Below are 25,477 nucleotides of genomic sequence, written 5' to 3'. Positions count from 1 at the left end.
AATGCACTGAAAACAGTTACGTGTGATAGCTTAAACAATGATGATATTGTTAAAAATAAAAAGGAGGAAACTAATTTAGAGGTTATGAGTGTTCTAGTTCTTGATTTTTAAAATTTTGACAAGGATCCAACCAAAGCATCATTTGGAGAAAACTAGTTTTGTACTGTTCTTATGATTATGATGGAATGCACCAATTTCCTCAAACTGATGCTTCTGTTCGATCGTTGTCAAAATTGTGATAAGATGATGAGTATGTAGTGAGAACTGTTCAGGTACTCACATCAGGTGGCTTGTCATCAGAAAACGGTCAGAAACAATAGTATTTTCTTGTAGTAGAAGAAAAAAATCGTCAAAACCTTTTGAAATATCCAAACGTCACTCAATCACCAATGTTAATACAAATAAATGTTTACTTATTTATATACAGTTGAATGAGTAACTTCAGAAAAAAATAAGTAAAAAGATCAAAAACAACAAGAACACAAATAATGTAGAGTTGCAATACTTGCCAAGCTTAGCTTTAGAAGGCCAATTGCCTTTGTATCTCCGAGAAATGAATCAGTTAGTTTGAGTGACGTTTCAGGTAAACCAAAACTCCAAGTCCAGCTGCAAGAGCAGCCCCGGCTGCAACTGTTTTGTAAGCGGCTGCCCATGAGTTTGATTGCTCGTAGTCCATACCCTCTGAACTCAAGCCTCTCCTGTGCCCTCTCTCTTCTATGAAGTCCAAGTGTAATTTCAAGCCCTGCACCAATGTTGGTATATTCTTCTTTAGCTCAAAACCAGACCATCTGAACCCAAGAACCCGATCTAAAAACCGACTACCTTAAAGGTTAAAATGGTTTTACTATTTCTGTAACCGAAAAATCTGTAAGAACCATTGATTTGAAAAATAAGGATACATTTTTATTATTAAAAAACCGAACTGAAACCGATCCAAATGACATTCGGTTTATCTTCTTGATTTCATTATGATTCTTTGCTTTGTTGAATAAGGTATTTATCAGTTACCTTCCAGCCTATTGATTTTGCATGCTCTACGGCAGCTACAAGATCACCATCTGATGCTAAAATGACTTTGTCATTGTCTTCATCTTCGTACTACAAAGCAAAAAATATGTCAAGAAGGAGGTTTTCTTAGCTTTCCCTTTCTCATTTCGAATAAATACGTACCATTATGTGAGGCAAGTTTTCAGGCTCAATGTCATCGCCCATCCGTTGTAGTATTGCAGTTATCAGAGTTGTCAAACTCTGTGTTTCTGTAATCAGTAAGTAAAAATAATTGTAAATGGAATATCCCTGCATCGACATAAATTGGTGTTATACTTATATGATTAGAACGTACCACACATGAATCTATGCATCCGTCCTTTTTTATCTTGGAGTTTGAAAGCAAATGTGTTGGGATATGAGAATGATTTTGTCCCTTCGATCTCCGAAGATAACTTCATTGATTCTTCTTCACTGCAAAAATTAATGATCATCCAACAACTAAAGTTTTGAGGAACTTAGCTTTTGAGACAAAACTAAATGGGTTTTTAGAGAAATGAGTAAGAACCTCCTCGTTGTTTCGTCTCCATCTTCGTTAGGAGACAAAGCCATAGCTGAATCCCAAAACTTTTGCATCATTGAGTTTGCTGTCTCATTGTTTATTCCAGCCGTACTTCCAGCCTAGTCCAAAGGAAAGTTAGAGCTTATACCAAACCACAACACTTCAACAAGAAACCAACGTTGTGTTGGACTAGTGGTAAAAAGGTTTGGGTATCTGCCCGTCCACCCTAGGTTCAACATACGTTGGGAGAGACTATTTACATTGTTTGGGTTCCCGGCAAAGAGGTGAAAAACACTTTTTTTCGACCCAAAAAAAACACTTCAACAAGAATGATATCTCATGTTTCCTATCTTTATTGGAGAGTTTTGCAAATTTTAGTACTCATTTAAAGTTTTGTTACTTTTTTATTCTGAGAGCTTTGCAAATTTTAGCACTTATTTGAAGTTTGTTAGTTTTTTTAGCACTTTTGTACTGTTAATGACCAATATAATTTCTATAGTTTTGAGTGTAGTCTTATGTACATTACAGGGAAAAGTAGTATGAGAGTAATCTATTATATTAAAATAGAAACACATTTAGTACTTGCTTCCAAACACTCCTAATTTTTTTTAAGTGTTTAAAAATAATTTTAATAATTATTTATATTTAATATCAAAAATTAGTTATTAATTTAAATATTTTTAGAGTTCCTTAAATATAGGTAATTTAGATTTGATTTGATTTGATTAAAAATAATAAATCAGATATTAATTTAGATTTGATTTAAAGATTCTAATTTAAATAATTTCTATACTATTAAACATTTTTATCAAAAATATCTAGAAGTTTTGAAAAAAAATAATTCATATATGAAAAATAATGGTCATATTTGAAATATAAAATATTTATAATGATGTAAATGATGTGATATTTATGTTGCTTATATAATATATTTACGATTATGATTTATTTACAAATTAATAATAAAATATTAGGTAAAATTCAAATGTATAATTTAAATATTAAAAAAATATTTTTAAAATTTATAGAACTAAAAATATATATAAAAACCGGGTTAAAAATATTTTGGTAACTAAAATCACTAATTTTGAATTATACATGTATATCGAAAATATATTTTTCATACAAAATAAAAACATTAAAAATTAAAAATTATTGCATACAATATAATGTGGTTTGAAAAACCAGTTGTAAATTCCCTTCGTTGATTAAATTTTAGAAAACTATAATGCTAAATAATACTGTTAATACATCTCAAAATTTTAACAAATATTTATATTATACGGTAATAAAAATTTAGAATTATGTTTTTATAATAGTTCATTTTGAATTAATATTAGCGAACGGATTAAAATTATATTTTTATAATCATAATTAATTTTAATATTATAAAAATATATCTAAACACAAAAATCAATATTTTCACTTATTAAAAATATATTTATAAAAATAATTATATCTAAACTCAAAAACACAAATTATATTACAAAATTCGTTAAACAATAAAAAATATTTCCGTGCGGATGCACAGGATTAGAATCTAGTACTCGTTAAAAACAAAAAAGAACAGAATAAAAATCTGAGAGTTAAGAAATTGAGTATATAATTACTATAAGACCATCTCCAACAGGATCAGGATCTGTTGGTCCGGACTCCTAGATAGAATTGGATTAAAAAAAAAAAAAAAGTAAAAAAGCCCACTTTTATTTAGGATTGATCGTTAAATAAGGATATTTAGGATCGGTTTCTAAGTTATGTGTAATTAGTTATGTTTTTTTTTTTTAAATTTCGAGATGCTCTCTCTTCTCTCGTGAGTTCCTTCCCCAGACACGACACGTGGACTGCACTCTCTCTTTTAATAATCAAATTAACTAATAAAAAAAAAGATGTTAAGAACCTCTTTAAGTGCTAATGGAGCTGCTCTAAGTGCTAATTTGGGCAATATTGTATCTTCATTTCAAAGAGAAAAGAAAAAAAAGTGTACCGTAGTTACAGCAGCATGAGTTATGTGGATCACATCAATGACAGCGACAACATCTCCATCTGTTTGAAATCATTAACATTTAATAAAGTGCTGAATTAAACAATGCATCATATTTTAATTGCTCAAGAGTCAGTTTCGAGGAGATTTTGTTTACCTTTATCTAATACAGGAAGATGAAGAAATTTTCCATTATGCATGATATGCAAGGCGTCAACAATTGCCATATCAACTGTTGCAGATTCAGGGTTTTGAGTCATAACCTACAGAATTGTTGGAAACAAAAAATAAAGACAAGAGAAGAGCATTGATATATAATTATAAAGAAGACTTGAAATCAAGTCCCAAATAGATTCTAATGTAAAAGCAGATTAGCTATATGCAAAAAAGTTACCTTCTCTACAGTAGTGGTCTCGGGAGGAAGATTTTGGGCTATCACACGCATCAAGATGTCTTTTGAACTAACAAAAAATTCACAAACTAACATCAAAGTTCCACAAGAAGTATGAAATCTAGAGACAAAATTTCTTAACCAGAACAGAACAGGCTTGTTCTCCAGATAAATGGAAACAGAAGGCCAAATATGAGACATTACGTGAGAATCCCTGTTAATTTGTTCTCAACCATCACCATGGCTGAGCTAGACTGATATTCCACCATCTTCATGGTTACTGTTAACACCGTCTCTTCCAATCCAACCTTTAAAACTCTGTACGTTTTCAATTCGGTTTTACTCGTTATTACATTACTCTTACCAAAAACAATTATAATATCAAAGCATTTTTAAAAAATTTGATATGTAACGTAAAGGATATATTACCTACTTTGTATTCTCTGGAATTATAGTTGAAAGTGAAGGCTTGAATATTCGTTCTCTAAGTGTCTCCATAAAACTGTTTGGTCCTGTATTCAACAAGATGCCATCAGAGATATCTCCCAAAAACTGGGATATTCAGTTTTGTTTAAACACAAGTCAGACAATCGAAAGCTGTTCAGGAATTGATGTTTTTAACATACCAGCAATAGATGTCCCCCAATTCTTTTCAACACCTTCAACTGCTGCAGCAATGGCCTTACCCTTCTCAACTGATCTTTCCATTCGGGCAATTGCATCATACAAACACTTTGCAATATCAAGAAGCGCGATAACTTCTCCATTCTCTACCACCGGCAAATGTCTAAATTTTCCTGCAGATCCACTCGATAGTTTCAAATTTCAAGAACAGTATAAAAACCAATGAAATCATTAAAGAAAAGTGTTTCTCTAAGCATTACAAACCTTGCACCATCTTCTGAAGAGCTTCCACAGCAATAGTGTCAGACAAAACAAAGACAGGGTTCTTGGTCATAACTTTAGATACAGGTGTTTCTTCAAGGTTGAGCTCTTTAGCAATCACTTTTGTTGCTATGTCCTTTAAAACCAAAAGTGAGATATAAAATCTATTTAAGCCACTTGAAATAGGTAAAAACTGGAGAAACAGTTTGCAGTGAAACTGATCAAGAAAGTTTTTACCCTGTCTGTAAGGATCCCACAAAGTAACGCATTAGAATCAGTCAGCAATAACGCATCGACACGACGTGCAGCCATCCTCCGGCAAGCTTCATATAATGTTGTGCTGTCAGGTACGGTAAGGGCCTTAGACAATCTCAGTCGCTTGACAGTCCTCTCTCCACTCCTTTCTCCACTCAAGCTTCTGCAAAAACATGCAAATAGCAAATACATGAAAACTTCACCAGCAAAAGCCTTACTGTTTTAGGTAAACTGATGTAGTTTGCATGCAGAAATTTCAAGCAAGCAAACTCAAGAGCTTGCACTTTATGCATCTCTTTGTGATTTTTTTTAACAATTCTTGATGAGGCCATAACGCCAAGGTGGAAGCATCAGAGATTATTTCTTTACATTCTGCTCTTTTTGCTGTTTATGAATCATCATCACATTGCTGATTATAACCAAAAAGAGCTATAGGACTCATACCCGAAAAGATAACTGTCAATATCGAAGTCATGCAATTATGTATAGTGATAATCAATCCCCAAGCTAATTTACTCAAAACTAATGGTTCAGGTTAAATAAAGAAGTAGCACTACATTCAAATCTCCTAAAGAATCCTTTTGAACAGTCACAAGGACGAACAATTAAAGGCATGACTGTATATTAGCTGACTAGCTAAATCATGAAACGGCGGAATCATTGGAACAAACAACTGGTAAGCTGAATAAACTAAAATAGAATTATAAAGAAACTGAATAACAAAAAGGTTACTATCTAGTAAATGAATAAAGTTTTGTATAATCTACTTTTAAACAGCCACAAGAACAATCACTTGATCATCCCAACTCAAGGAACAATGGGAGAGCAACAAGAATACCAAGAACCCTAACACGCAACCATCGTTAGGATTCCACATTGGAAGTTTAGAAAAGACCTTGTGATATAGGCCAATTCACAAATTACCAATTGGTTTTGGAGTTGGAAAACCGTAAAAAAGTTCACAACCATCACGATCAATGAATACTAAAGAACTAACGATTAAAGAGGAATAAATGATTTGGAGGTGATTACATGGAAGAACGAGAAGATGTGAGAGATCTCCTTGGGAGGTCAGAGCCTCCTCCTCCTCCTCCACCTTCATTGTTTTCAGAAGCTTTCTTCCTCCCTTGAAATGAATGACCAGAGAAAGAGAGACTTTTCCTCGACGAACCACCTTGGTTTGCCATCTCAACAATTCCGGTCTCCTCCTCCCTCAAATTTTTCTGAATCAAATCACACAAAATTAACCATCATCAACTTGACAATATGGACACGATTTCGAAAAAAAAAGGCAGAGATTCGCAATGGAACATTTGAACAAGGATACAAAACATAAGTAACATACCAAACAGTCTTTCTCTTCAAATTTTCTTTAAGAATTTAATCACAGAGAGAGAATAAATTCAAGGAGATATCAGAATGGCGAGATTCTTCCTTATACTTCTAATATGATCGATTCACAAATCGAATTCTGCGACAAGGACGCAATCGATTTCGAATTTCTGTAGCTTTGATCAATGGATTTAATTTTCTGGGGAATCGAATGAAAGGAAACACCTGGGGAAGAGAAAGTCGAAAGAGAGGGAAAGCGAGAGCCAGAGGAAAATAAAAGAATTTGTTTATTCAAAGCCGTGGTGGAACTTTTTTCTTCATGCGCCAATGGCCAATCTGTTAACGATAAAATTACATATTTACCCTTGGATTGCCTGGAGGTGCCACGCGGGAACGACGACTGTTTATTATTGTTCTCTCCCTATCTCAAAACTTATTTTATGTGAAGAGAATACAGACTGTCTCTGGAATTATTGAAAAGTGAAAGTGAACTCAAAATAGTTTTTCATCATTAGGTTATTATTTAATTTTAATTGTTTAGACTACATATTAAATGAGTCAATATATTCTTTTTCTTTTCTTGTTAATGAAAATAAGAAAACAGATTATGCATATACATATTTATAAATATTTTCCCACTTATAAGTTATGCAGTTTAATAAGAAAACAGTTTAATATATTGATTACAGATTATGCAATTACACTTTTTCAGTTAGATTTTCTTTTAGCAATTTAATATATTGATTACATTGTTAAATTTAAATTTTAAATAAATAATAGTAGATTAGAAAATAGTGTAACTATAGTGAAAATTTGAATTCATATATTTCAAATCAAGATTACAAAAATCAATATTACAAAGTTTGTATACAGAACTATTTGAAAACAAATTATTATATAAGTAAATACTAGGATACTAGTTTACACGCGAGCTTGAACGTTTTTCTATAATTTAAACGTTATTGGGTATAATGTTAATTTTATTGGACCTAGTTTTAGTATATTAATAGTTTATCGTATTTATTCTGATGGGATATATTTGCAGTTTATTATTGTATAAATTATATTTATGTATAATAAAAAGAGTAATGATGAAGATCACAACTAATTCCCAAAGAACCCTTAGTTTTTTTTAAGGTATTTTTCAAAATGTATATTGAAGAAATATTATTTTTGTAATATAGATAAAGATGTATTAATTTTAACAAAATGCATCTTCTTTTGGGAATTTGTGAGAATTTGTTCAAATCTTAGTAAATATATTTTAATTACAAAAGACTTTTGGGAAAATATGAAACACACGAAAAAAAACATGAGTGATCACTCTCTACTTACTCTATAAATAAACAACACAAGAGAAATTTTATCAAGTAACAAAGAAAAAATTATTTCACTCAAAGACAAATGATACTAGAACTATTCTTGTGATCTGATTTCTTAGAGACGTACAAAAATATATTTACATCAAAAAAAAAAATATATTTTGCCTACATAGTATTTTTTGTGCGTCTATGAAGAGTTTTTTTAGTTGTGTGAAAACTAATAATTTTTATTGTGTCACTTGTCAGTGCTCACTTTTGACAGGAAGTACACAGTGAGTACTTTCTACCAAATTCAGGAGAGAGTATTGACTGTGTACTTCTTGTAAAGTAATATATAAATTTTGAAAACCAAAATGTGTAACAAATACAAATCTATTAAGTGGAAGTCGAAATATTTATCTATACCGTTTTCCCTGTTTAACCGTTAATTTAGATTTATTATTTTTTATTTGCATTTCTTTGAAAGCACTTTATTTCGGGAATATAATTAGTTATGTATGTCAGTTGTATTTCAACTTTTAAAATTTCAATCATTTTCTGTGTGATTTTGAGATTTTGTGAGATATTTGTTTATTTTGAATATTAATTTACAAATAATCCACATAAATTATACTTCAAACTTACGATAATAACGGTGTATTAACTGTTCAAATATGATAAAAATTTAAATTTATGCAAAATTTATAAAGCTTCAACTTTTTGGTTCTCGTATTGATTATGCAATATCTAACTGCTGTAAATATATGTGTTGATTGGTTCACCCGCTATCACCCGCAAACGCAGCGTTTGCGGTTGGTAGCGGTTAGTAGCGTTTTATCACAATCATAGAAATCGCTGCAAACCATTCTGTATCGTTTTATACCGCTGAAATCCGAAAGCTGCTTCCCGCCAGCGTTTGCGGTTGCGGGCGGTAGCGGTTGGGTAAAAAAATAAAAATAAATAAATTCACGCTAAAAAAAAGATCACGTTAAAAACAATTATAAAACCCTAATCCTACTAATCTTTTCTTATATATATAAACCCTAACCTCTCACTTTTTCTATCAAGTTCTAGTCTATAATCATGGCTTTCCATATCAGTTGAAGAAAATTAAGATACAAGCATAAGTGTCATAATACTTTAGTTTAATTTAATTATATTAATTGTTCTGTTTCCACTTTTAAATTTAAAGTAAGAAATTATAAATATGTATCTTATTAATTACAAAATTAGTTTGTTATAATTTTTTTTTGTTCTTCAGAAAGTTACATGATCAAATGAGATGACATGTGTGTTACTTCAACGGATCATTGTGGAAAAACAAAGTTAAGATAAATTATCCTAGATTTTTGAGTGCACTCTAGAAAAAACGTATTTTGAAGAATACTAATGAGCAATTTGGAGTTGATTTGAATTGGGATCGTGGAAAAAATCGATTAGATCAATTGAAGAAATTTTACATCATGCATAAGACAAATCCAGAAAATCTACATATTGGAGTAAATTTTTTCCAGTCTATTACATTACTAGACACAACTTTGGGTGATGTTCCCAATAATTGAAATAAAATATATTATTATAAAATTTCTTAATTTTTAAAATAATTATCTAGTATTTATTTATAATTTATTAATTATTTTAAACTATTGATTTTGATATTAATCATAATAATATAGTTTTTCTGTTTTTTTTTATAATTATATATGATGTTTATTTTGGTAATTTTATGTTTAACCGCTAAAACAATCACTGGTTTGCCAGTCAAAATTGTCCCGCAAACAGATCTATCTTAAAAAAATTAACCAGTCGTGCAAACCGCTGAGTAACGCTCATAACCGCAATCGTCTGCTTCCGTAAACTCCCGCACTCGCAACCGCAACCACTGCGTTTAAACCAGTCAAGCCCATAGTATTTATGATTTAGAAAATGATTTAACTTCAATTTTCATAAATTACCACTTAATATGTACTGTAAATATGGAAGACGAATAAAAACAACAAAAAAGGTGTAGCTTATTGAAATAATGATTTGTCATGCAGTTATCAATATAAAATTAAGATTGACATTTAAATGTAATAGAATGGGAATAACCCCCTTGTATAGTAATCTTCTTTGAAGGTGTCGTATAAAATACCATTAAATGTTCGGATATCTTCATAACTGCAATGACCTCTAATGATATTCAACAGATAACCCAAATAAAATATCTCTCCATCTAAAATTGAATACTATTGAAGAATTGTTAAATTCCCTATACCCCTTAACCGAGGCCTCCATTCATTTTATGTCGCATTCCAGAGAAATTGATGAGATAGTACTATATAGAACAGGGATCTGGACGTCTCGTATATCTTATTACACTCCATCCAAGCAATAAATTTGGTATTTTTCACAAGTTTTTTGTCTTTGTTTTGCTTTGTAAAATTTGTTTTTGATAGGTGAAATTTCATTATCTCTGAAAACCAAGAAAAAAAAACTTATTAAACACTTGTTAAAGGAAACTAATATTGTACGATAATAAGTTCAAATGTCTAATTCTGTTTATATCTAAGGATGGTAATTCTGTTTATATCTAAGGATGCTAATTGTATGCATGAATACGTATACACAAAGAGAAGTGAATTTAAAGATGCTAATTGTGTGCATGAATGGTATTATGAAATAGTATTTTTGGCTGAATTTCCGAATTGCACACTATATGATAAAATCATATGTTTTCGGTAACCTTTCTGTCGATATTTTTATACCAATTTTCTATATTAAAGTCAATTTTAAAGACTTTTAATTTGTTTAGCTACCGCAATGATCCCAAAAGACCTTAATATTTCCAGCGATGGACTCTGATTGTTGTTCCAAAATCAAATAATGCCACGATCGAAAAAACAAAATTACATCTACAAACCACAAGGTGGAGGATAAAGAAAACTTTCAAGAGCGCCACTTCATCCTTCAATTTCGGATTAGTTGGTTAAGTGGAGAAAAGAAAACAAAACAGAAAGCAACCTCTGGTCCGAGCTGACTAAACTGATTCCATGAATCTCATTACTCTCAACAATTCAATTATCTAGACCTCGCCCTCCTACAAATAACATATCAAACCACTATCAACCACATTTCGAGAAGACGTAATAATTTTCGCCACCTTAAAGGTAATATATCATCCATATGGTCTCTCATAGAGCCAGGTCGACCAAAGTTGTCCGGAACCGGATTGTTTCGGTCCACTAATCTGAATACTAACAAGTACGGCAAACTTCTTAACCGTTGGACTAGTACCAGATCATACTCTTAATTGTTTTCTAAATAATATTTTTTATTATTTTATTGATTTGTTTCCACTTGGTTGCAAATAAACTTATTTCCTGTTGATAAATAAATTCAAATTACAGGAAAAAAAAATTTAACCTGGAATAAATATGTAGATTTTTTATGCCAAAAACAAAACTAAAATCTAACTTTGAAAAAAACCTCTAACTTCCTTGATGCTTGACAATCACTGACTCCAAAGTTTCAAATGTTATCGGAAGCCCTTGTAGTTGTGAAAACGTTTCATTGTTGCTTGAACTTCATTGACTCCCAAAATTGTTAAGTCGTCTCCTTCTGAGTGATGATTTTCAAAGTGGTCTTGTCAATGGATTGGAATAGATAATTCTTTACTTGATGATTTCTAAGGTTTGCCTTGTCGAGTTACTTTTGTTGTACCGGGTTTAAACCTTGAAATGGAGGAGTTTCTCCATTATTAAACTCCAGTGGTCGTGATTTACTAAATCAGATTGTGAATTGATTAAGGGAGGAAGCCTTAACAAGTTATTCTTGCAAGGAGCCTTGGATTGCTTTGCTTCATATAATGGAAATCGCCAATACAACCATCCATTTCTCTCCTTTGAAACCGAAGGCTAGTGAAATAAAACTTGACTATTAATATTCAGCCCGTTGCTAGATTCATATGGTGCTTTATCTGATGAACCTATTGAGTTACCACTTTTTAGAGAAGGTTTTGATCATCAAATTTCACTTGAAATGGGTGCCACAGATAAGAAAATATAAGTAACACTAGCTCAGAAGATTAATTATACCATACAAGTCCAGCCATATGCACTCTCTATAGTACTTCTAAGAAAGAAAAACAAGTTCTAGCTAGAGATTGTGTATGATGTCACATCCTTATACTGCTATTAGTATTGCCCAAGTGCACATGGATCATATCTTCACATTTCAAAACATGCAACATGACATTATCAGTGACAGTGATCTCTTTTTTTTTTTTCTTGAAGTTTGGAAAGATTTATTTCGCGTACATGGTTTTGAGATCATCTCTGAGCAACCAAATCATGTCCCTTATCATGAAAAAAACTTGAAGAAAAGAGAGGAACTCATTGCCTCAGCTCTGCCACAATACTTGCTAGATATGAGCGATCCATCATCCTATTTTTCATCATCAAACCTCATGATCTTCGAAGTTCATGATTCTTGTTGTTGTCAGTCAACTTCTAGACTGTGATTTCTCTCTCTTCGGATTCGAGGTGAATCTCTAGACTGGGCTTCTTCATCTACAAATATTATCTCCTATTTAATTTTATGATTTGAGCATAATCAAAAGGTAGAAGTCTTCTATGTGATGCAGTCTTTTGGATGTATTTTTTTTTAAAGAAAATTAAGTCATTTGAAAAAGTTTATTAATGTTTTGCAATCAGTGAAATAGACGCATATGATTTGATAAAAAAAAATCCAAAAAAATCCAAAAAATTGCCAAAATGTCTTAAAAAAGTGATTAAACAAACCAATACAAAAGTAAAAATATATGCATAAACTGTTTCTTAAATGCATGCAAATGTGCATATATATATATATATATATATATATATATATATATATATATATATCAATCATGCTTTAGTTACTTTGGATTTCTTTCCTATCTCTATTAGAAATTTAGAATTGCCTTTTCGTTTACCCAATTAAGGAAGTTTAAACTTCTTTTGGTCAACGAAGTTACCATCCAATCATCGTCTAACGCAATGATTAACAATATTAGAGATGAGAGTGACCATCCAACTATTGTAACGAATCTCTCGATCGGGACATCAACTCTCCATTATGGTATCACACTTTGACCACAACCAGCACATCTTTTAGCACGTACAGTTGAAGCAGTCGAACATGACCCGACTCAAATATAAAAAATTTCTTTACAAAATTTTAGCAATTACATAAATTAGGGTCCATAATTTTTTTAATTAAAAAAAATACTTAATCATATTAAATACACGTTTAATAAAAACTACTAAACAAATACTACTAATACTTTGCCATTTCACCAACCTCTGCCAACCTTGATAATATGATCTTTATTACTCAAGAAAAATATTTCCCTCTCTCTCTGATAAAATAGCTTCTTACTTTATCTCTCTCTCCCTCTCTGGTTGGGATAACAAAGAAGAAGTATCAAGAAATGGCAGACTGGATACCGGTGATTGCAGCGACGATCTTGTTCGTGGTTCTGACGCCGGGACTACTGTTTCAGGTTCCCGGCAACAATAATTTTGTAGACTTTGGGAAGATGGAGACGAGCGGTTACTCAATTCTTCTTCATTCAGTCATTTACTTCGGCCTCGTCACTGTGTTCACCATCGTCATTCACTTTCCTGGCACTTAAATTATATGCTTTTACTTACACAAATCTTTCTTCCTTTTTCTTATATATGCTTTTTACGTACGTTATACATTTTGTTTATATTATCAGCATTTACTTTCTTTTCGTTGTTATGTATTTTGATACTAATATCTTGTACCGTAATATTCAAAAGTAATTCTCTAAAGATTGAATAAAGAAGAACAACGAAAACGTTAATGATCCCTTGTAAAGTGCGACTCATAAGAAACTTGTTTCGAAATTTCCAGTAATGACAAAATGGAGAGTTGACCAATCATACATTTTATTAGAAACTTGGTAAATTATAGTATGTTTTTCAAATTTTATAAAACGATTTGCTGAAAAAGACAGGCGACCAGACAATGGGCATCTATAACATCATCTCAACAGCCATTTCATCAGTTTCGTATAAAGATATGATTTTAGCCCAAAAAAATTATATAGATTTGAAATTGTTTTAAGATACACAACCCAAGGATAAGAGTGGTTTTAAAATTCTCTATGAGATTAAGATTTTTTTAGTACCGGGAATGAGATGTGTACATAAAGAGTTTATCTACTCTTAGCTCCTAAACCAATACAACCTACACATTAACTAATTGAAATGTCATCAAACACCCACAGCTCAGCATTTAACAATAACAATGAAGTAGAAAAACATTGAAAAATTATGGAGAAAGAGAAGAGAGACAGAGAGAAACACACACAATATTTCCTTCTGATTCTATCTAACTACTTCTCTTCTACTACTCCCAGTGAAACGGGAACGTTTGTGGAAGAGCCACAGCCTCACTACCAGATATAACCGATCCATCAGAGACTGCACTCGCATTCTCAAACAATCCCGACCCATAAAAAACTGTCTCTACTGCTTCTTGGGACAAAGAAACTGGCTGCTGAACCAAATGAGGCACTGACGAGGAAGAGGATGACAGAAGAGAGAGAGCACAATCAGAGTCATGGATGCAACTCGTCATTCTCTCACACAACGATGCTGTTCTTGAGCTCTCTTCTTCTTGCAAGAAAGGGAATTGTTTCCCTCTATTGTCTGGTGAAGAAGAGATTGGGAACATTATGCCTGTCTTTGCAGGAGATGAACCAGGAAACCCCTGGTTCTGTCTGTAAACCGAACCATTAGCCATAGCAACGCTTACTAGACCGTTTCCCCAGCTCGGACTTGCAACAGATGTAGTTGGAAACACATGTGAAGCGCCTGAAAACTCCAACAATTTGCTACCTGATGGAAAAAATGATGCTTCTTAATGACAAGTCAATTTGATCCATGTAACCAAGTTTTTTTGTAAAACTAAAACCTTCGAAACCGGTGAAGAAGTTTGCCGGACGAGCAATATGGTCAGGCTGAGGTTTTCTTCTTCTTCGATTGTGTCCATCAAGACGTTTCCTACAACTTCTCTTCCCTTCATCAAACTCTTCCAAGGAATGAAACCTGATAATACACAAAATGTTCAATATACAACTTACTATCAATGCTTCAATGTATTCACTAACACAACAAGAAGCTTAACCGGAAAAGTTTGGATTTTTATGTCAATTACCTGCTGCATTGTTGACAAAACCTCTGCTTATGGCCATTAATTGTAACCACAGGAGTTTTTGAATGAACCTCACACACCTTATGTCTCTTATGGTACTCTCTACAATTACTAAAATCAGAATCACATCCATCAACCAAACAGATCGGGATCTGGTTGTTTCCAAGACCATTTCCTCTTGTTCTTTTCGACGAACCAGAGCTTCTTGAAGCCTCTGGTTTTGTTATTGCACTCTCTTTCCACTTACTAAGACTTATCACTTGCTCTGTATTACCAAAAGCAGAGAAAGATGAGTTTCCAGTGTTTCTTCCAAGTTTCAGATCGAATGAAAAATTCCCTTTTGGCTGCAATCTTGATGATGATGATGATGATGACCCACCAAACGAGATCGAGCCATCGATTGGGGTTGATACCGGTACAGATTCTTGATCGAATTCGGATAAATATCCTGAGCTGAGTTTAAAGTTCCAATCCATTCAAAGACTGTCTTTTTTCTTCTTCTTCTTCTTCACTCACTATTAAAAGAAACACACAAGCCACAATCTCAAGATTTCTCCTTTTGGTATTGTTAATCTAAATTAACAACAAGGTTTAAGAAAAACAAAACAACAAAATCAACTTTCAGACAAAGAACCCATGAATATGTCCTCGACTGAACTTCGATTTTGAACACAAATGAAGTAAAAAGAAGCAAGTTTGATGCTCGAAAGATAAACCTAACACAATTGGGGTAATTTAGCGGAAGATAAAAGGATACTTAAAATTTCAGTTAACGAATTAAGAACCCTAACACAAAGGTCAAACTTGATTAAAATTCAATTTTGAACACATATAAAGAGAAAAATAGAAGCAAATTTGATGCTCGAAACTCCGAAGCAGAAGGCTGGTTTAAAAAACAAGGCTTTCTTCTTCTTTTTTTACAGGAAACCACAAATTTCTTCCCTTTTTTTTCTTTTTCACAGGAAATTACAGAGATAATTGGGATATTTGTCGGAACATAAAGCAAAAGGAAACACAAAGTTGTTTAATTTAGAGTAATGTAAAGAAAACACTGAAATATCAGTTGAAGCTAACACAATTCTATTTCCCAATTTTCAATTTTGATTTAAGAAAAGAATTTCCAAAAATGGGCAAGTTATTTGTACTGAACAAACGATATGGGAACTGCAGAAATATAGAACTAGAACGGATCCCATGAAATGGGAAGAAAGAAAAACAAGAAGAAGAAAAAAAAAAGCAATTATATAAATTTTTTTTTTTTGAGAAAGATCAATTATATAAATTTGCAGTTTTGAGTTTCACTCCATCATAAAAGCCCTTCTTTTTTCTGTCTAATCAATTACAAGCAAGAAATTTAAAATGCAATAAAGGAAAAGATTAAAGAAAGTTAAAACAAATTATTCCTAAATATAGAATAAGAAAAGAAAATTAAAAGTTTTGGTATTTGAAGGTTGAGAAATCTTACCAATTCCATGCACCTACCACTCCAGTAGTCAGTAGAAGAAACACCAAAAGAGAAAAATGAAATATACATAAAAAAAAAATGACAAGTGAAAATGAGAGAAGATGGGTTTAGCGAGAGAAAGTGGAGACAAGTGTGGCTGCTGCTGCAACCGCAATAATGCATAAGAGAGAGAGGGAGAAAAAATATTATAAAGCTATTACTAAGTTAAGAAATGATTTTCTTACTTTAATTGTTTCTTTGCTTTCCTAATATAGGGTTTGTTGATTTCATTTTTATACAGAGAACGAATGGAGGAAAGTGACAGCTGTTGTTGTTTGTTCTTTTGCTAACTTTTGTGTTTTTCTTCTCTTTTTTCACTTTTCCTTTTTTTTTTCTCTGCCATCCAACAATTCTGAACTCTAAACATCCGATTATTTATGGATGAACAGAGTAAAGATCGACATTCAAACGCTTGAAAAGGATAGAGCTTCTCTCTCTTTTCTCTCTCGAACATTTGAGAGAGAGTAAGTTCTGGTTGTCTTCCGTTTAATTGGATTTCGGGTTCTGGTTTGTCCGGATTAAATTTGTTTTATCTTTTCAGTTTGTATCGGTTTTCGTGGGTGGTCTCTATTTTATTTTTTTTGGCAAGTTTTTATTTTTTTGCTGAGGTAAATATTATTTAAGAAAATTGATATTTTAGGTTCTAAATGATTGTTCAACCTAATAAGGGTTTGAATGGTAACATCGTATTTAGTTGTGTAAGAAAAACGGTTTTAAAGTGCAATACATTTTAACTGCGATACTGATGTGTATCAACTGCGTGAGGAAACAAGTTTTACCCTTAATAAAAATAAATGAAAACTGCAAGTGCATAGCTAATCAATTGTAGTATTTAGAGATCGAATCCACAAAGATTTGTGTGTCTGGTATTCTTCTACGGTTTATAACTTTATGTCTAGACTAGATTGGTTTTAGAGGTTAATTGTTGTCATGGATTTAACTAAACCTAAAGAAAGCAAATAAATCTATCCTAAAGAGCAAGTAGAAAATCGAATGAAAGGCAAATGAAACAAGCAAAATATCGAACTAAAGTAAATAAAATGCAGATCTAAATGAGCAAGTAAAAATCGATTGGTTTGTAAACTATGGCTAAAAACGCTGAGCTTTTGGGAACTCTACAGGGATCATAATCGGTTTTAAACTAGGGATTATAGATTGGGATTGACAAAAATCGAAATATAGGGTTGTAGAGCTAGAGTACGGCGGTATGACTACGTCACTATCGTGATCATAACCAACTGTTTCTCGCAACCCTGACCAGTTGGTTTCCACTCTGGCCCTAGAAGGGAGAGAACGCAAGAGCTGCACAAGACTAGTCAGTACTCATAATCTCGCCGCAGGTAGGTTTCCACTCCTACGGAAAAACCCCCTGCTTCATTCTAGGTCTGATACTTAATGAAAACTTTCGCAACACTAACTATCTAGATCAGATACTAGGTGATCAATCAAGCATACATGCAATAAGAACGAGAATAAACACAGAACAAAGTTAAAATCCCAGATCTATAAACCTAGATGTCTTAATTGATTATGAGAGCCCCTTTTCGGGAACCCTAAGCCCAACTCGGGATCTACTCAGACATGGCTGAGGTCGACATCATCATTGGTTTTAATAAAAGTAATCAAAACCAGTAAAGAAAAGAGGTGAAAGAAAGCTTCTCTATTGAAGAACTCAGAGTTGAACAATATTCTCTAAAAATCGCATAAAACGGCTAAAGGAAAAGGTTTTTTTTTGTATAAGTATGAAGGTTCTGTCTAAAAACGACCTAAATGACAAATATTTATAGTCTTCAATACTCCATGGTCTCTAGGATTTCGGAATTGAGGCTGAGAAATGACTTTGGGCTTCAGAAATATGGGCTTTAAATCGGAGTTGGCCGGCCGCGGTCGGGATTAACGTGACCGCAGGAAATGGATGGTTGGCCGCGGTCGGGAAGCTTGTGACCGCGGGAAATGGGCTGGTGGCCACGGTCGCGTGACTTGCTGGCCGTCTTCGAGTGTCTCTGGGGAAAATGGAATATCTTGAGATCCAACCGTTCGAATGTCTCCAAACCAAGTGCATTTGAAAGCTGGTTGATTCTTCTATAAGTTGTCCAATTTTGAGGGTGATCAGACGGTGAGAAGGTCTTCATCTCTCCATGAGAGTTCTGACGGTCTGTATTTATCCAAAAGAATCTTTTTGTTCCAATTTGTGCCCCTTTATCCTAAATTACCTGAAAAGTCTTTTAAAATCCGAAAACATAGAAATCCTTTGAAAACTTTTAAAAATAGAGTAAAAACACCTGTAAAAGACATGAAAGTGATCCATAAAAATGGTCAAAATCCGGTGTTATCAACTCCCCCAGACTTAGTCTTTTGTTTGTCCTTAAACAAAACAAATGCCAAATCTCGGTGAGAGGTTTGAAAACGCAGGAACTAAACAAAATCTAAGAGACCAAGCTTCCAGACCAATATCAATCATTATGCATCAATAGGGAATAGCCTAGAAAATTCTCACTAGCAATACGGGCATAACTAGTCCGTTAATCCGTCATGCGAAAATCTATTGCACTAAGATCTAGCTTGCAGTCAACTAGCTCTTAACATTTATTAAAAATTTCGGTGGTTCTCATCCAAGAAAGGTTAAGCAAGGCAATCTAAGCTAGGTGTGAAAAGGGTTTTTCTAGGGGTGAGGCTTAAAGTGTTTATGGGTTACTTGAAGATCTGGAGGATGCAAGATATTATGCAAAACCGCAAGAGATTGAAGCTGTTGGTATCCACAGTTTTCAGTCACTTTCTTCTTGCCATAGATTCCTGGTCTTCTTCTTCAGGTTCTCTCCTAACTCCCCCCCAGACTTAGATTTTTGTAAATCTTTCAAAACCATAGCTCTTCAAACGAATAGTGGTTGCTTCTTGCTCCAAAAATTTTGACAATCTAAGACTCATAAGGCTTTTTGTTTCCCTCTCTTTCATTCATTTTTTTTTGAAAGAGGGAACACCTTTAGATATAGAGTCATAGAGAGCACGAAATTACCAATAAAGATCAGTCTTGTAAAGCTTAATAAGGTTTCTCATACTCTTCCTCCCCAATTCCATTCAGTCTTCATTGTGAGTGACTGAAAACTGCGTCGCTCCTCTTCTCTCCGACGTTTTTGCATATATCTGCTGATATAAACTAAAGAGAGAATGCATGAGGATTGAAAACAATGGTTTTGGGTTTAGGGTATGGTACCAGATAGAGATGAACTGGCTATCTAGGACGACAAAGAGTGGTAAAAATGAGGGTAAAAGACGTCCTAGATGTATATCTCGATGCCTGCTTAAAATCAATGATGAGAAAATTAGATATCAATATGAAGGTCAAATAAAATGAGCTAGTATATCCTGTCAGAAAGAATCTCCATGAATAGAAGTCCTCTGGTGGGAGTTCGTAGTGCAAGTACTCTATCTACCGCCTAGTCTAGTGCTAACCACAAATGAGCTATCATGCGTAGTGTAGAAGCGTGCAGGTCTAAATCATCATAGTTTTGTGTCAAACATTCCTGAAAATACTTAAGGTCGAATAGGTTACATATTAAAATTTTAAAAGTACTTGAAATCTTGAAAGCAAAAGCGAGAAAATGATTAGTATGGATAGACATCCTCCCCCAGACTTAAATCACACTGTCCTCAGTATGAAAAAGTTGGTGAGAAGATGTGGATAAAAGCAAAAATAAAATAAGATAAAAGAAAAGAAAATGATGATAGAACCGTGATGGCTGTCAAATGACAGTGAAGTGCTGATCAATCACTCATCCTCCGATGTGTCTGCTTCGAACTGGTGCTGCTCCTGTAGGAAGGTGACAACGCGCTCAAAGCGTCGTCCTTGTCTCTCAACTCTGCGCTCCAGATCAGAATGGGTGTGTGACGATGTCGATGATGAAGTGTGGCCAGTCAAAACAGATGGCTGAAATTGAGCACGTGTTGCAGCTGCATCGCGCTTTGCCTTGGCCACTATGTATTGCCTGATGGTGAATGGTAGACGAGGCACCGAGGGTAAAAACTCATCAGGTTCCGGAGTCCATCGCGGACGTCCTCTGTTACACAATCTCGGGACTGATGCTGACGGTAAACAGACTCGGTGCTCCTTGGTGTCTGTGCAATACTTGTAACCGAACCTGTCTGGATCGAAAGCGGCACGAGAGATAGTGTGATCGCGAGAGAGATAGAGTAGGTCATACCAGACTTCAGAAAGTGGATCATCAGATGAGAAATCGAATCCTACAGCCTGTAGTATCACTGTAATAGCGCTCCCATAAGCTGGAGTAGCGTCCTCGCAACCATGTAAATCATGCTTCACCTTCACCATGTTCTGTGCTATGATCCAGGAAAAGCAGGCAAGTCGTGGATCGTCCATAAATGGCATCTGAAGTGTAATGAGCTCGGTCTTCAAAACACATCCCATGTTGGCTCTAGAGAAAATCGTGTGTGCTAAGAGTTTGTGCACAACTCTCACTGCAAGATGAGTAAAAAAGGCTGACTTTGATCTCCCGCTATCATTGACGCCATGACCCATCTCTCTCCACAAGTCAAAATCGGGTTCTTCTTCAAGGTGAATGCCATCAGTGTATGGAAGCTTAAGAGTTTCACAAAGTGCAGAAATGGTGAGTGAGTAGGTCTGTCCGCGGATAGAGAATTACAAGATGCCATCAGATGCTCTAGGGTTCCTCCCCTTCGTGTGGTGGAGCGTGACAGTTGCTAAGAAGTCGCGGACTAGCTCGGGATAAGTTGGAAGGTTCAGCTCCATGTAGGGTCTCAGCTTAAGTGTATCGATGTACCAGATTACATCTTCTCTAATCCCAAGCATCTCAAGTGTATGATAATCAATGCAAGGCGTTAGTTTGAGGTTCAGCTTCTTGAAACATCTTGCATAGTCCACTCTCGGGTTGATCTCTTTCCCAATGTATCGGATCTGTGGTGGCTCGGGAATTGTTCGTGTTTCTCTTGAGTGCTGGAGCAACCTCATCACGTAGTTTCTTCTTCCGGTCTGGCTTGGTTCAGCATGTACTCTCCAAGAGTACTATCATCGGGAATGTCCTCAGAGCTGTCACCAGTGCGACGGCTTCTTCGGGATCTGGTTTGTTCCATTTTTCCTACAAGACGAGATGATTCTTGAAAAAAGAGTGAATATGGATGCTGATTTTAACACATTAACGATCATTTATACTAATCTTAGTATCAAGAGATTAGTTAAAACCATAGGCAAACATAATTGATATTGAACCGAAGAAATCGAGTAGTTCATGACCAGATTCGGATTTTTGATGTTCTCAACATAGAAATCTTCTAAAAATCGGTTTTAATGAGCAATTTCTATGTCAAATCTATAGGTTACCTAATACTAATCACTAATCACACAAGAGTTAATCAAATTCACCAATTTTGCTGTTCCAAATTTGATTTTTTATAAAGCATGTAGAATCCAAATTTCAAAATCTCAATTCCTCTTAATCTAGGTGTTAAAATTGATTTTCAGATAACCTAGAAAGATAATCTATTGTTCTTAAGCTATTTCCACCATTAATAAACCAAAATTTGGGCTTTTTAAGAAAACTCTAAATTCCAAAATCAATTAAAAATGGCGAGTTTGAGCATCATACCTTGCTGGAAAGAGAGATTTGATGATAGATTTGAAATCAGCTTTGAAAAAGAGTGAGGTTTGTGCCAAGAATTTCTTAAAAAGCTTAAGAATTGAAAGGGATGTTCTATCTCCTAAATCTCCAAGTCTTTTGGAAGAAAAGAAAAAAAGGAGTTTTGATCCAAAAAGTGCGTTTCCTTTCTTTAAAAAGCGTTTTTGTAGCAAAAACGGGAAATTTACGGGAATTCAAAAGCTTACGGGAACTTACCTTTCTTGTCTTGTACACAACAAGGGGTTTAAAACTTACGGAAAATCTTAACGGGCTTTTCCGGGAATTTCTTGGGAATCATCTGGAATCACCGGGAATCACCTGGAATCACCGGGAAACACCGGGAACTTTTGAAATGCGGCGGAAGCCCGAGTTCCCGTCTCAACGACCAACGGCCGCGGTCAGGAGACGCGCGACCGCGGTGATCATTAGCTCGGCCGCGGTCACATTCACGGTTTGTTGCGATCGGTTGGCCGTGACCGCGACCCTTTTTCCTGCGACCTTTGTCCAACTTTCAGGTTTTTGCTGGGCCGAGCAGCTACGAACCTCTTTTCTTTTCTTGGTTTTTCTAATTTTCTAATTTTTTGTGTTTTTGTTTTATAAAAATACCTGAAACTTTAAAAAAAAAACATAAATTGTAAAAAGAAAAAGAAAACTAAAAGAAAGAGTACCTAAATGGGTTGCCTCCTATTAAGCGCTTTTGTTTTAAGTCGTTTAGCTCGACGTAGGTATAGAAAAATCAGGCTGATTTGAATGGCACTCCACTTGATGTGCCTTTATCATTTCCGGTCGCTGGAGGTTTAACTTATTCTCCCTGAGGAGCCGTCTTCTTTCCTTTACTCTTCTTTCAGACTTTAACATTGTTTAAAACCCTTTTTGTGTTTTCGATCAGCTCCTGGATTTGGTCCTCACTAGTCTCTGTTGCATCCGGTGGAATGATGATCTTGATCTTTGCAAAAGCTTTCGGCTTCTCCTTTTCTTTCTCTTTTGGCTGGTTTCTTTTGCTTGGAAAATCATCTAGGACAGTCGCATAATACCTTCTGCGATCTACATTGAGGAAGACAGCATGCCGGTTTGCGTGATCGATTACTGCTCCTACAGTAGCTAGAAATGGTCTTCCGAATATTAGTGGTCTCTTCTTGTCTTGATCCATTTCCAGGACTTGGAAATCTGCTGGAACAATCTTGTCCCCTACTAGAACTTGTAGATCATGAATCACCCCTTCAATATCGTTTTGAGATAAATCTCCAAAGATGACATTGACCATCGATGTCCTTAAGGTTTTTATGCCCAATTTTTTGGCAAATGTCTTTGACATGATGTTGACATTGGCTCCGGAATCGCATAGACAATCTGTGAACTTGATTCCTGAAATGAAACATTGGAAAACAAAACGTCCCAAATCATCACCTTTTGTAAGCCTTTGAAACGGTGAAAGTTGAGGTACCTTGAATGGTGGCTGCTTGGCATCGACATCTTTGTAAAGTGGTACAAAGATTGGGGTTTCTTCATCTTTTCCATTGGTTCTGGCTTCTTCTTCGGGCAGCGTGTTTATGGCGTTGCAAAATCTCTTGGGATTATTTTCAACTCTTCCGGGAAGAGCTCCATTTTGTCTCTTCATAGAGTCGGCTGTTTGGGCAACTTGTACGTCTAGCTTTTTGAAGTGCGAAGATAAAGCTTCAAACTTCCCATTCAGCTCATTATACTGATGCGAGTTGTAAACGGGGTTTGTTGTTTTTCGTTTTACTAAGCTTCAGGTTTTTAATTTATAACCCCTAAATGTCTGCAAGTGCACAGATGTGCGCTGTAGTACTTAGGGTATCGATCCACAGAGACTTAGTTGTTTCAGTACGAATTCAACACCACGCTTAAATCAGATTAGAACTAAAAGGTTTTGGTTTTGGTTCTGGGTTTTTGTTGTCACTAAATCTAAACTAGAAAGCAATTAAAAACTAAAAAGCAATTGACAAAAACGAAAGCAAGTAAAGCAACTAAAAAGCGATTAAACTAGGCGATTGAAAACGAAGAACAAGCGAATGGAAAGCAAGCAATAAGCGAATGAAAAGCTAACTAAACTGAAGGTTGTAAACAATTAAAGACAAACGTTGGGGCTCAAGGGGTTTCGCAGGGGTTCATGGTCTATGCTAGGTCGATTTTAAACAAGTGATAAAGGTAATCAACTACGTATGTTCTAGAACTCGAGGCACGGAAGTATGAATAGTCTACTTTCGCAGCACTAAACAACTATCTCTCGCAACCCTGATCAGTAGGTTTCCACTCTGATCTTGGAAGGGAGAAGATGCAATAGCAGGACAAGACTCATCAACATTCACAACTCAACTACAGGTAGGTTTCCACTCCTATAGAAGAATTGCTCGTTTCACCCTAGCTCAGACAATCAATGAAAGCTTTCGCTACATATCATATCAGATCGGCTTCTAAGTGGCCAGCAAAGAATCATGCAGTAAGATTAAAGGCAAACAAAGAACATCTAGAAGATTATAAATCCTAAATCTATCGATTCATAAGCAAAGACACATGAAATTCCCTTTGAATAATCCCTTTAAACCCAACTGGGTAACTACTCAAACATATTGTAAACAATCATCACAGAGTATTGAAAGTGCAGGAAACTAAAGAAAAGAAGGAAGAAGAACGAAGAACGGAGAAGCAGATGGAGGCGCGATGATGCTCTCCAGCGGCGGCTCCTTCTTCGGGATCGAGGGCGGCGGCCACCTCTCTAGGGTTCCACGAAATCTCTCTCTCTTTCTCTCTTATGTCGTCTACACACCTTTAGGAATGACCTAAAGGGGGTATTTATAGCTTCTGGGGTGGTTCTGGACACTTAGGGCTTCAAAAATAACAAAGGGAATTGATCTGGGCTTTAATTAAGTCGTCAGGAAAGTGAACGACCAAAGTCGGCGGTCGCGGTGGCTCTACCCGCGGGAAAATGGGTGTTGGCCGCGGTCCCGGCACTTGCTCTCTTCCGGAACTGTATTTTCTGTCATTCTTGCAACGGGAGTATCTGAAGATCTAACCGTTGGATTGTCTCCAAAACCAAGTGCATTAGAAAGCTAGTTGGATCCTCTATGTTGTCTCAAATTTTGGGGGTGATCAGACGGTGAGAAGGTCTTCATCGCTTGTCATACTTCTGACGGTCTGCATTTATCCAAAATTGCTCATTTGTTCCAAATTGCATATCTTTTGCCCAAGTTTCCTGTAAAGTCTTTTGAAACTCTAAAACATTGAAAACACTTTAAAAACCATTGAAAACAGAGTTAAAACACCTGGATAAGATACAATTATGATCCATAAAAGTGGTCAAAATACGGTGTTATCATGTACATACAGTCAACCTTCACGTTCATGTCTTTGGATGCTTTCTCGTTTGTCATAACAAGCTGTTGGATGGACTGTTCAAGTCTTCC

The 25,477-nt window shown here is 34.8% G+C and overlaps 3 protein-coding genes across 4 annotated transcripts; 1 reads left to right on the top strand and 2 right to left on the bottom strand.

The window, feature by feature from the left end:
• Positions 1-346: 346 nt before the first annotated feature.
• On the bottom strand, positions 347-6,621 carry LOC18018377 (CBS domain-containing protein CBSCBSPB5). Its single transcript, XM_006402017.2, has 15 exons — positions 6,407-6,621; positions 6,094-6,284; positions 5,044-5,224; positions 4,810-4,942; positions 4,548-4,718; positions 4,355-4,433; positions 4,126-4,239; positions 3,925-3,991; positions 3,688-3,793; positions 3,534-3,592; positions 1,556-1,668; positions 1,343-1,461; positions 1,171-1,256; positions 1,009-1,098; positions 347-742 (listed from the first exon to the last, which is right to left on the bottom strand). The coding sequence occupies exons 2-15, from the start codon at positions 6,246-6,248 to the stop codon at positions 563-565; spliced, it is 1,653 nt and encodes a 550-aa protein (XP_006402080.1). The 5' UTR covers positions 6,249-6,284; positions 6,407-6,621; the 3' UTR covers positions 347-562.
• Positions 6,622-13,041: 6,420 nt separating this feature from the next.
• Positions 13,042-13,350, top strand: LOC18018376. Its single transcript, XM_006402016.2, has one exon. The coding sequence runs from the start codon at positions 13,147-13,149 to the stop codon at positions 13,348-13,350; it is 204 nt and encodes a 67-aa protein (XP_006402079.1). The 5' UTR covers positions 13,042-13,146.
• Positions 13,351-13,831: 481 nt separating this feature from the next.
• On the bottom strand, positions 13,832-16,495 carry LOC18018020 (squamosa promoter-binding-like protein 13A). 2 transcript variants are annotated; one of them, XM_006402015.2, is made up of 4 exons: positions 16,366-16,495; positions 14,904-15,415; positions 14,661-14,794; positions 13,832-14,584 (listed from the first exon to the last, which is right to left on the bottom strand). In XM_006402015.2, the coding sequence occupies exons 2-4, from the start codon at positions 15,374-15,376 to the stop codon at positions 14,094-14,096; spliced, it is 1,098 nt and encodes a 365-aa protein (XP_006402078.1). In that variant the 5' UTR covers positions 15,377-15,415; positions 16,366-16,495; the 3' UTR covers positions 13,832-14,093. The 2 variants fall into 2 exon arrangements, with proteins under 2 accessions (XP_006402078.1, XP_024011422.1); XM_024155654.1 differs by lacking the exon at positions 16,366-16,495 and having other exon boundaries at positions 14,904-16,081.
• Positions 16,496-25,477: the final 8,982 nt, after the last annotated feature.

The sequence above is a fragment of the Eutrema salsugineum genome, unplaced genomic scaffold (genome assembly GCF_000478725.1).
Source record: "Eutrema salsugineum unplaced genomic scaffold, Eutsalg1_0 scaffold_2, whole genome shotgun sequence".
NCBI lineage: Eukaryota > Viridiplantae > Streptophyta > Magnoliopsida > Brassicales > Brassicaceae > Eutrema > Eutrema salsugineum.
Note: the sequence above shows the minus strand (reverse complement) of the source record. Positions and strands in the feature narration are given on the sequence as shown.

Bases quoted from the DNA above. Each gene is read 5' to 3' on its own strand.
- LOC18018376 (XM_006402016.2), top strand. From the start codon at position 13,147: ATGGCAGACTGGATACCGGTGATTGCAGCGACGATCTTGTTCGTGGTT.
- LOC18018020 (XM_006402015.2), bottom strand. From the start codon at position 15,376: ATGGATTGGAACTTTAAACTCAGCTCAGGATATTTATCCGAATTCGAT. The intron at 14,795-14,903 runs GTAATTGACATA...GTGTATTATCAG, and splicing joins TTTTGTCAACAATGCAGCAG to GTTTCATTCCTTGGAAGAGT. The intron at 14,585-14,660 runs GTTTTAGTTTTA...TTTTTCCATCAG, and splicing joins CTTCTTCACCGGTTTCGAAG to GTAGCAAATTGTTGGAGTTT.
- LOC18018377 (XM_006402017.2), bottom strand. From the start codon at position 6,248: ATGGCAAACCAAGGTGGTTCGTCGAGGAAAAGTCTCTCTTTCTCTGGT. The intron at 4,240-4,354 runs GTAGGTAATATA...GAAAACGTACAG, and splicing joins ATAATTCCAGAGAATACAAA to AGTTTTAAAGGTTGGATTGG. The intron at 3,992-4,125 runs GTAATGTCTCAT...ATTTTTTGTTAG, and splicing joins AAATTAACAGGGATTCTCAC to TTCAAAAGACATCTTGATGC.